Source organism: Xyrauchen texanus, chromosome 9 (assembly GCF_025860055.1).
Source record: "Xyrauchen texanus isolate HMW12.3.18 chromosome 9, RBS_HiC_50CHRs, whole genome shotgun sequence".
Taxonomy (NCBI): Eukaryota; Metazoa; Chordata; class Actinopteri; order Cypriniformes; family Catostomidae; genus Xyrauchen; species Xyrauchen texanus.
In genome coordinates this window covers 28,119,693-28,130,814 of record NC_068284.1, presented here as the reverse complement: position 1 = coordinate 28,130,814, position 11,122 = coordinate 28,119,693, and the positions used below count along the sequence as shown (strand labels likewise).

At 36.6% G+C, this 11,122-nt stretch overlaps 1 protein-coding gene across 1 annotated transcript; it reads right to left on the bottom strand.

Moving 5' to 3' along the window:
• Positions 1-2,895: 2,895 nt before the first annotated feature.
• Positions 2,896-9,290, bottom strand: LOC127648869 (suppressor of cytokine signaling 6-like). The gene is made up of 2 exons (XM_052133680.1): positions 8,980-9,290; positions 2,896-7,392 (listed from the first exon to the last, which is right to left on the bottom strand). The coding sequence occupies exon 2, from the start codon at positions 7,276-7,278 to the stop codon at positions 5,671-5,673; it is 1,608 nt and encodes a 535-aa protein (XP_051989640.1). The 5' UTR covers positions 7,279-7,392; positions 8,980-9,290; the 3' UTR covers positions 2,896-5,670.
• Positions 9,291-11,122: the final 1,832 nt, after the last annotated feature.

Here is an 11,122-nt window from a genome sequence, read left to right as displayed (position 1 = left end):
ACTGAGTACTGGTCGGCGCTGCACTGTCTATTGTCCTGTTCATTGTCAGTAATTTGTTGTACTGTCCCATACTTTTTGCACATGTTTGCACGTGCACTTTATATAGGTATATATAGGTTTTTTATATAGGTATTTTATTTCGTTGTGTTGTCTCATGTGGTCCTGTGTTGGTCCTTTGTTGTTTTTATGTAGCACCATGGTCCTGGAGGAACGTTGTCTCGTTTTGCTGTGTACTGTACTAACTGTATATGGTTGAAACGACAATAAAAACCGCTTGACTTGACAGTATACAGTATGAATACTTAAATGGCTATTCAGTTTTAACCAAATATGATGTCTATAAACAATCAAGCATAGACTTTTGATTTATACATTTAGGTACTTTTAAATAGAGTACATAAGTTTACATTTATGCTCTTAGCTGATGCTTGCTTACAAAATAACTTTTAAAACGTTAATATATGACACTTGCAATGGAAGTGAATGGGGCCAATCCATAACATTACAATACAGACGGTTTCAAAAGAGGTAAGCATTTTAAGTTTAACATGATTTTAGTGTGATAAAATCACTTACTGGGATTACAGTTATCCTGGCACTATGTCGCCATGACAACAAAGCTGTAATATTGGATATTGCTTTACACAGATAAGGTTTGTCAGTCATTTTCCCACTCTAAAATCATGTTAACACATATAATGGTTATATCTTGTGGCTATACTTTTGAAACAGTGTGTATTTTAATGCTTATGAACAGGCCCCAATTCACTTCCATTGTAACTGCCTCCCTGTAACCCATTTTGTTTTGTTTTAATGAACAATGTAAAAAAACAAAAACAAATTGTGGTTAACAACATTGTCACAATTGCTGTCAATTGAGCTTAATTTGAATTGAACCAACTGGTGGTGGTGTAGTGGGCTAAAGCACATAACTGTTAATCAGAAAGTCGCTGGTTCGATCACTATGGCCACCACCATTGTGTCCTTGAGCAAGGCACTTAACTCCAGGTTGCTCCAGGGGGATTGTCCCTGTAATAAGTGCACTGTAAGTCGCTTTGGATAAAAGCGTCTGCCAAATGCATAATATAAATGTAAGAACATTCTTTTATGTGTTCACACATTGCAGTTTATTTATTTATTTAGTGATTATGTCTATTTCTAATTATTGCACCCATGAATTTATTTGTCTACTACTGAAGTGGATTTATTAAGTCTACTTTCTGTCAAAACTCTGGCTGAATTCTGGATCGAACACTGCTCTTACTATTTATGCTATATTAAGTTGTTTTGTAGTATGTGATTTCGAATTTAGCCCCTAAAACTTTTCAATTAACTCCAACTCAAAGGACAAATAGATCCACCTGGGGAAAAATTGGTAATTTGATTAAAACAAAGGCGGCATTTGCACCAGTAGTGAAGTGAAGAAAGCTCTCAGAGGAGTCTGATGTGAATTCAAATTCCTAAGAAACCAATTAAAGCTGAAGGAAGCAATAAACAGAGCCAGAAATCATTCACCACCTGTAATAAGCTGTCCTCTAAAGCCTTAACAGCATAGAATAATCTTTGCTGGGTTAGTAAGGTGACAACATTGGTACAATAATTGACAATTCATGGCACTTTGACAACATAATCAACAAAAGTTTAAATAAGTACAAAACATTCAAGGAGACTCCTTCTTTCTGACAGTGGATGCGTCAGAATGGGTTACAGCACCACACTGCAAACAAAATAGTTTCTGGTTAAAACCTCATTGCCTATCTTGCTCAGAAGACACTTAATGGGACAGTTCACTGATGATCTTGCTTTCTCAAGTAGAGATCATGTAAATAAGTAGCATAGCAAGTACTCACCTCTAACAGAGCATCTGTTGGCTTTAATTAAAAGTTGTCATGTTTCCACAGATTTCTATTAAATTCCAAATATGTTTTTAAATGGTACTAAAATGTTCTACAAAACACATGCCCTAATCAAAATCATTGCATGAGCAAGCGTACATTTTCCAGCCTCTTCAAGAGATAGTTTACCCAAAAATAAAAATTATCTCATAATTTGCACACTATAATGCCATCCTAGATGTGTATGACTTACTTTCTTCTGTACACAATTATTTTTGGTCCTCACAATGAATGGTGACAAGGTGGTCCAAAAAAAGAACAAAGTCAGAAAAAAGTAATCCATGACTCCAGTGGTTAAAACCATGTCTTCAGAAGTTATATGATAGGTGTGGGTGAGAAACAGTTCACTATTTAATTCCTTTATACTGTAAATCTACACTTTCATATTAAGTAACCTACTTGTCAGAGCTGGACAAAGGTGGAGATTTATAGTAAAAAAGGGCTTAAATATTTATTTGTTTCTCTTCCACACCTATCATATTGCTTCTGAAGACATTGATTTAACCACTGGAGACACATGGACCACTTTCATAAAGACTTTGTCCTTTTTGGACCTTCTGAGTTCAGATCACCATTCACTTGCATTGGGAGGACCAACAGAGCTGAAATATTTGTATAAAAATTTTGTTTACGTAAGAAGAAAAAAGTCAAACACATCTGGGATGGCATGAGGGTGATTAAAGGATGAGAGAATTTTCTTTTTTGGGTGAACTATACTTTTAATTAGAATTTAAAACAAATTTTGGGAATAGCAAAACTATGTTGGCCCAGCATGATCTTTCAGTAATAAAAAATAACAGAATTTAATGTGAAAAGGAGAGACACTTAAAAATGTGTATGTGTGCTGAATAGTAAACATTGCAAATATGTACTGCTTCATTAAGAAACAATACTGATTCCCACACACTGCCCACTTACATTGTAATATATGAATGGGCCATTAATTTTGTTTATTAACTAAAGCACAAAAATAGTAACATGAACACTCTTAGTAAGGGGGTCAAATATTCCTCATATAAAAGTTTTATTTTAAACTGGAGAACAAATTCAAGTTACAACATATCAGTAAGCAAACTATGTTCCCAAAAACAATTGATTTAATATTTTAAACTGTACCTTGTGCATAACATTTCGGTTTTCAAAACAATTATAAACAATTCTAATGAACACTTAATGCAATGCAAGGGGGAAAAAAAGACCAGATGTGTTTATAATGTAACTGCATGCCTGTTAAAATGTGACTTGCTATAAAAGACAAATTATACAGTCCAGAATTAGTTAAGTCTATAACAAAGATGAGTTTCAGTGAGGCACAGAGCCATCTAACCTTGGCACCCCATGTGCTAAAGAAAGTAAAACAAAAGGGTGAGAACGTGATCTCACAAACATGGGCAGCTAACGTAGCTTATTAGAGTAATTCCATAAAAGGGTAACAAAATATGTTGGGAAATGTGGTGACAGGACATCATTTTGGATTACATGTACACTACAATTCAAAAGTTTGGAATCACTAAGACATTTTTGCTCGTGTTCACCAAGGCATGAAATTGATATAAAATACTGCCAAATTCTTAGCAATTCAAATTAATTTTACTGTTTTAAATAACTGTTTTATATTTCCATGCACTTTCATATTCAGTTTTTGCCCATGATGGAAAAAAAGCCCCATTTCCAGCAGTCATTACTCCAGTCCAGTCTACTCCAAAAATACAGATACCCTTGAGAAATCATTCAAATGTGATAATTTGGTCCTCAAGAAACTTTTATCATCAGAAAAGTTGAAAAAGTTTGTGCAATTTAATTACATCTGAACATTGCAATACAGTGTCCTTTTTCAGTTGCTGAACTACTGAGTGCACTTGCATTTCCTGCAAGTCACTTGCAATTCAGAGTCAAAATTCATTTTGAAAAATGGCATAAAAGATGCACATTTCTCTCAAAATGATCAGTCTATTGTTCTTTTAAGAGGTTAAGGCTATTCTATACACTACTTCCTAGGAAGAAAAGCAAACTGGTTCTGACCCAGATAGGAAGAGTAGTGGATGGTCCAGATGCACAACAACAAGAGGACGTACATCAGTCTCTAGTTTGAGAAACTCTGAAGACACTGGGATGCTTTTAGACAGTTTCAAGAAAAAGTCACATCTGACACTGGCAAATAAGTAGACAAAGATACAAATGGCAAAATACCTTAATGATCGCAAATAACTAATATGGATGGATCGGTCTTAAGCTGTTTTTCCACCATTGTGTCCAACTGGTCTGAGCATGGTGAGGAACAGTTCCAGTAGCATTTCTACATCAGCGTGGTTATCACCCGCATTTCTCACCACGATTCACCAACCGTGCTGGTGGAATGGCTTTAGTATGTGGAGAATCACAATTGTCAAATTGGCAACATAACTAATTTGTTTCAAGATAGCTGGCAAAGTTCACTGTGGTGAGGATTTTATGATGGTGGTAAAACTGTAGCCTATAGTACATTGTTTTTCTACAAGTCTTTCTCATCCGGGAGGTAGACTACGCTAGCTAACTCATTTAAGCTCTTATAACATTAATATATAATTTTTATCATTAATATTAGCCTTTTTCTCTTTGCTTTCCTTTTTGTGACAAGGCCTATTTCTTTCCAGTGCTCTAGCAGAGTAAAAAAGCAGTCCTAAAAACTGGGATATGTGATCATCCTCCATAGTGCAATCGCTCCACTGTTAACCTCTCACATCATTGCCAACTGACATATTTGTTACATACATTTAAGCACAACTGTGGAAAAAGAAACCATAACAATACAAACTGGCCCTGATCAGCACTGTTTTGCAATGTGAACGGTTCTGCCCGATGGTGGAAAAGTGGCTTGAGTTTTGAAGTGTCACGCTGCTGTTAGAGGAGTCTGATTGAAAGGGTAGTGAAAAGTATCCTACAAACCAATTACATCTTTGGGAAGTGCTTGAGAATGCATGGGATGAAACTTCACATGAATATCTTACTAACTGACTCCAAGAATGCCCAAGGTGTCATTGCTGCAAGTGGAGGATTTGTGGACACACAGAAAGTTTGAAGAATACAGCATTTATTTAAGTAAAAGTCAGTAACATTAAAAATGGCATAATGTAAATGATCAATTTAAAGCATCCTTGGTAAATGCTCAATTTCATCCAAAAACCTAAAAATATCATGGTGATTCCAAACTTTTTAACAGTAATGTAGATTTTCTGTTTTAATAAGGTCATGTCATGACATAGCAGTTGCTAGTAACACAAAAAATATGCACTCAAAAATGAGATGAGGAATGTCATCTATTTGCTCACCATAACCACATTTCACAAACCTGCGGTCATTAAGGCGTTATTACACATCTGTGCATTGTTGCCAATAACCTCTAACTGCCCTACAATAAGCTGGAGCTTGAAGTTGTGTGCTAATATTTCATAAAATGGGATATGCATAAAAACACATGAATCTCTTTGTATCTGGACTTGTGTTCCTGTAACAAAAACAAAATGCTACAGTACTCTAAGAGAGCATGCAAAAAAGGCTCCAAAATTGAGATCCAAACACTCTATAACAACATTCAGCCATGGCGTCTCTTCACAAACATCTTAATTATCTACTCTACCGGACACTTTTAAGCCAACAAATGTCGTCTTTTCTTTCAACATAATATGTAGTTTAATGGTAACAAAAAACCCTTGAAAAGTTTGCCAAACCTGCTTTATTTTGTCATCCCAAAAGTGCAAGTAGCAACCAACTCCTGTAAAGTTTGGTTTTACTGTGTTCAGTAGTGCTTTTCCTGCAGGTAATCTTTCATTTTGTTCGGTAAAGGCAATTTCTGGATCAGATCGATCCGTGTGTATTGCCGAATGACAAATCGGCACAAGTACTGCAGTGACCGCACTTGCATAAACCTTGAGACAGGATTGGTCAGCCTAACGGGGTAGGTTACAGACCCTGGTAAGCGGGATCTTGAATAACAGAATGCTCCATTCTCTGAATCTTTAACTGAATTATCAATGAGATCCACAATTGATATTTGGCCCTCAATATCAGGCTGCTCATAGAAACTAAAACTGCCATTTGAGTGTTCAATCCGCGTATGAAGAGTCTTACCCTGTGAGCGAAAGCTCAAGCTTAAGAGATACCGATCATCCGAACTGTCACGGACTAAAAAAGAGCCATCTGGAAGATTTGTCAGCTTTTCCTCAGCCTCCCATCTTGTGATGGGGCCCCAGTACCACCCCTGCTTGGCTAACTTCTTTAGTTCAGCTGTGAGACTAGTGACCACCATGGGCCCACTGCTCTGCACAGCATCGTAGACCCTCTGCACTCCTGGGGCCGAGTTGGGGTCAAAGTTGAGATGGTGCATGACTCTCTCAGCAACCTGAGCATGTGTACCACCAAACCCAGAGAAACTTCTCTGGAGAAAGCTACTGGGCAACGGAGGTAGCAAAGGAGAAAGTGGGGCTTCAAGTCTGGAGCCCTGCAGCAAGACATTTGCAGTGTTTAAAAAGAGCTGGTTCACCGATGATTCCATGAAGATGTCAGGTGACAGGAGATCCTGATCAATAGGCTCCTCATCTACATCAAGGGATCTGCAGCCCTCTGACTGGGGCACGACATCCATGGGCATGGTGCTATCTAAACAAAAAGAGCGTGAACCCTCCTCATCAGGATAGAGTACATCATCTAAAGGCAATGTATACTGAATATAATCCTGAACTGCAAGACCAAGGACTACAGGCACATGTTCATCCATTTCAAGATGCAAATCACCGTTCTGAGAGTCAGAATGGTGGTCTGGCACACATCTGGGGAGTTTCAATGAATCGCTTGATTCTTCAAACAATCTGTCTCTCTGGAGGTCTAGAAAGTCTTGGCGCACACCGTTGAGAGCTGGGCTTGGATCTGAAGAGTTCATTAAAGCATTCATCTTCATGTCCATTTTAACACAAGTCTCCTCTGAGTTTGCTGGTCTGAGAGGCCATGGGGTGGGACTGTAATGGTGACAATGGACAGAGGTGGAACGGGAGGAATGCTGGGATTTTATGTCACTTAGACTAATGGGTGCAGAAGAAGAAGATAAGGTGTCATCATCTATAGAGCATACCAATGGAGAACCGCCTTTGACCTTTGGTTTCTGTTTTGCTGACAGCCTCCTTTTCAAGGTGCCCATGAGACCCTCACTCTTAGATCGGACTTTGGCTCGTTTTTCATCCTCGTTATCCAAGTCACTGCTGACAAGATCTTTGCTGTAGCATCCTCCAAACAGAGAATCTTCAGCAGAGAAATTGGTGGCCAGGTCTGGCTGTGACAAGGCATATTCGCTCTCTTCTTTGCCTTTCATGTTAAATGACTTTCTTATTGTCTTCAGACTGATCTTCTTCATTCTGAATGCTCCCCCTTAATAATTTGGAGGATTATGTACAACACTCTGGGGATGAGGGAGATGATTGTGAAAACTTACACATAGCTCATCACATTTGCCCCATGACTTCCATGCCTACAAAACAGACAGGACAAAAACAGATATATAACAAATTCTCAGCACCTTAATCTCTCATACATTTGTATTAAAGTCAACATGACACAGCATTGAAACAAATTTTACTTCCGTAATGTGATGTAAGGCTGCACGATTCGAAAATCAAAACTGCTGATTATTTCCTTTGATACTGTATTTGCAATTATTAATTTTGATTAATAGAATTTACATTGAAATACTTATTTTGTGTGGGGCAGTTGCAAGCCATATTCTTGATGTAGGCTATGCATCAAAACAACTTGAGAACTGTTTTCCTGAATTGCTTTAATATTTTAATTGCATGATAAAGTGCTATTCACATTTTGAATAAATTGTATAAAGTATAATTTAAATAGTGAGCATTACTGATATGCATTTTAGACTAAACGCATCAGATTTGCCTTTACATTCATGCAGGTTATAGGTTTTAAATAGAACATTTTGGCAGAATGGGAGTCTATCTAATTGGAAAGCTGTAACTGACACTCTCCACAATTACATAATTGCAAAAGCTGTAATTGTAATCGCAATTATTTCTTCGATTAATTGTGCAACCCTAATGTGATGTATTTCAGAGTGAATTTGTGATTTCATCACACAATATATAGGGAAGGCCAGGTCTAGTTGTTAAACTATTTTACTCCAGTGAATATATCTCTGGGTGTTTGACCAACTATACAGTTCACTGAATACAGTGACCTTTTGTTAATAGTGGGGCACGTTGTCACAATGAAACCTGCCAAAGGCTTTCCAACTAAATTTGAACAGTAAAACAATTTTAAAACAGCAAATTTATTCAATAATTTTGTAGGACAACAAATATTGTAATTAAACATTTTTATGGATTTGCATGGAAATCCAGAACTATTAAAACATGTAACATTTATGAAAAATACCCTTGATATCCTGATAACATAAGTCAACTTTTTGCTTAAAATCTACCTTCATCATTATATAGTTGACATTTGTTTGAATGTATGCTAGTGTGTTTTTTATTGAATTCACTTGAAAATATGATTATATTGGAATTGGAAGTTTGGAGGATATAATACACAAAAATGATTCTAATTTAAGAGGGTATTGAATAAGGTGTAAAATAAAACAACTAACTCAAGAGAAACCTCACATTTGTGTATTTGGTCTTTTGATTCAAAACGTAGTTACTACAACATAGCCCCGGTCTCACCCATATCAAAATAAAGACATTACTATTTAATAGGGGCAAATAATTGTGTCAGATTGATGTCCAAGATTGAATCAATATTGTTTAACTGGTGGACAAAGTGATTCACCAGCGGATTACAGCTTATTAAATGAATCTACCACACTGTAAACAAGTTATTTACATATATAATCTAATGTTCAAAATATAAGACTATGTGTGATTAGTGTCATCCTAAACACAGCGTGAGCGTGACTAACGCTTTAAGAGCACCGTTAGCATTCAGGCTAACCTGCGCAGGCCCTCTTTATCATACACCATTATTGTTAAATCAATGCTACACACAGCGCTAACCATCCGAACATAAGTGCAATATTAACACACATATATTAACCATACGTTACCTGCGGTGCCTATAAGATACTGTCAACTAACAGGAGTTCTCATATCAGGGTCCGGAGAGCTATGAAATCACATTAGGAGACATTATTACTTGACGGCTAGCTAGATACCTGCCCTTACAAAAACAGTTGCGAAACGAACTCAAATTCCACACAGCAGGAGAATAATTGGCACTTTATGACTGCGTTTTTAGATAAACTGATACCCCACGCCGTAGACGTTTTCAATTTAGAGTATTTTCGGCGTTTCAAACTTTTCGCTAGCTAGCTGTCGCTCTCCCTCTTCTGCCGTCTTTTTCTCTGCCCTCTTTGTTTGCTGTTGCATCATGGGAGTGTATGTGTGAGAGAGGTGGTGAAGATGTCTGTTTGAGCACAATAATATAAGAAATAGGCCTAATAATAATAATACAATATTTTTTTAAGAAAGTCATCTGCATAAACCTTGAATATTAATAAGTCAGTGGTTCCAAATAAAAATATCACAGATATCTATTTTCCTACCAAATGAAAGAAGTAGTTTATACAGTAGTTATTGACATTTTAATACATAGGCATGTACATTTATTATTTAAAAAAAATTATGATTTAATATATATATAATTTAATATATATATAATGTTCATAGAAGGTTGTTGGTTCGATCCTCACAGCCACCACCATTGTGTCCTTGAGCAAGGCACTTAACTCCAGGTTGCTCTGGGGGGATTGTCCCTGTAATAAGTGCACTGTAAGTCACTTTGGATAAAAACGTCTGCCAAAAGCATAAATGTAAATGTGGAACATTCAAACCAAAAATGTGTGCGTGTGTGTGTGTGTCAAATCAAATCACTTTATTGTCACACTACCATGTACACAAGTGCAACGGTAGGTGAAAGTCTTGTGTGCAGTTCCGAGCAACATAGCAGTCATGACAGTGAGGAGACATATACCAATTACAATAAACAACATATTTACACAACACAATTTACATATCAAATGTACTCATAATTACACAACACAATAATAATATACAATGTACAGTAAACAATACACACAATATAGAATACACATACAATAAAAAAATAAAATAAAGAGTATATAAAAAAAATATATATATACAGTAGTTGTATTAGTAGTGTGTGTGTGTGTGTGTGAGTGTGTGTGTGTCAGTGCACCATGAGAAATGTCTTGATAAAATAATCAAAACTCATTGCAGAGGTGAATTTTCATTTGTTTTCTATGAGCAAACAAATACAAACAAACACGAAGGAGCTGAAATCAACATAACCATCTTTATTCAACACTCCTTTTCCACGTTTTACCATCCACCTAAAACAATAAAATGTTTGCGCAAGCATCGCCTCGGGTTTCCTGGATGACTCTTCCCCTAGAAACCATCATTAAGTACAGAATATACAGTACTGTGCAAAAGTTTTAGGCACTTGTTAAAAACGTTACATAGTGAGGATGTCTTCAAAAATATTTTAATAAATAGTTTTCATTTATAACTTAATGTCATCAAAGTGCAATAAACATAAAAAAAGCTAAATCACTATTTGGTGTGACCACCTTTGTCTTTAAAACTGCACCAATTCTCTTAGGTAGGTACACCTGGACATAGTTTTTCTTGGTTGTTGGAAGATAGGATGTTCCAAGCTTCTTGGAGAATTCGCCACAGTTCTTCTGTCTCAGTTGCTTCTGTCTCTTTATGTAATCTCAGACTGACACAATGTTCAGTGGGGGGCTTTGTGGGGGCCATGAAATCTGTTGTAGGGCTCCCTGTTCTTCTGTTCTAATCTTTTCCTATTTGCTATTTGACACACTAAAGCTAAATATATAAATATCCATCTTAAGACAAATGCTTTTGTGAAACATCTTATGTGCCTAAGACTTTTGTTCAGTAGTGCTATTTAAAATTCATATGTTTCATATAAGAATGACTCTGTCTCCACTCTCTGCTGTCACATCTCTAGCTCTCTTACCCAAGTGAGGGATCGTTACCGTGACGTGTAGCGTTTATGTCGGAGCTGACATTAGCTAAAGTTGATGTAATGTAACTTGATATACATTAGCTAACTTCATGTGGCCTGTCTCATCATAGTTTATCACAAGCAAAAATGTAACTTGGAAAGAACAATTTGTCACTACATGCCCTGTCCCCTCAGTC

Coding starts and splice junctions, on each gene's coding strand:
- LOC127648869 (XM_052133680.1), bottom strand. CDS start 7,278: ATGAAGAAGATCAGTCTGAAGACAATAAGAAAGTCATTTAACATGAAA.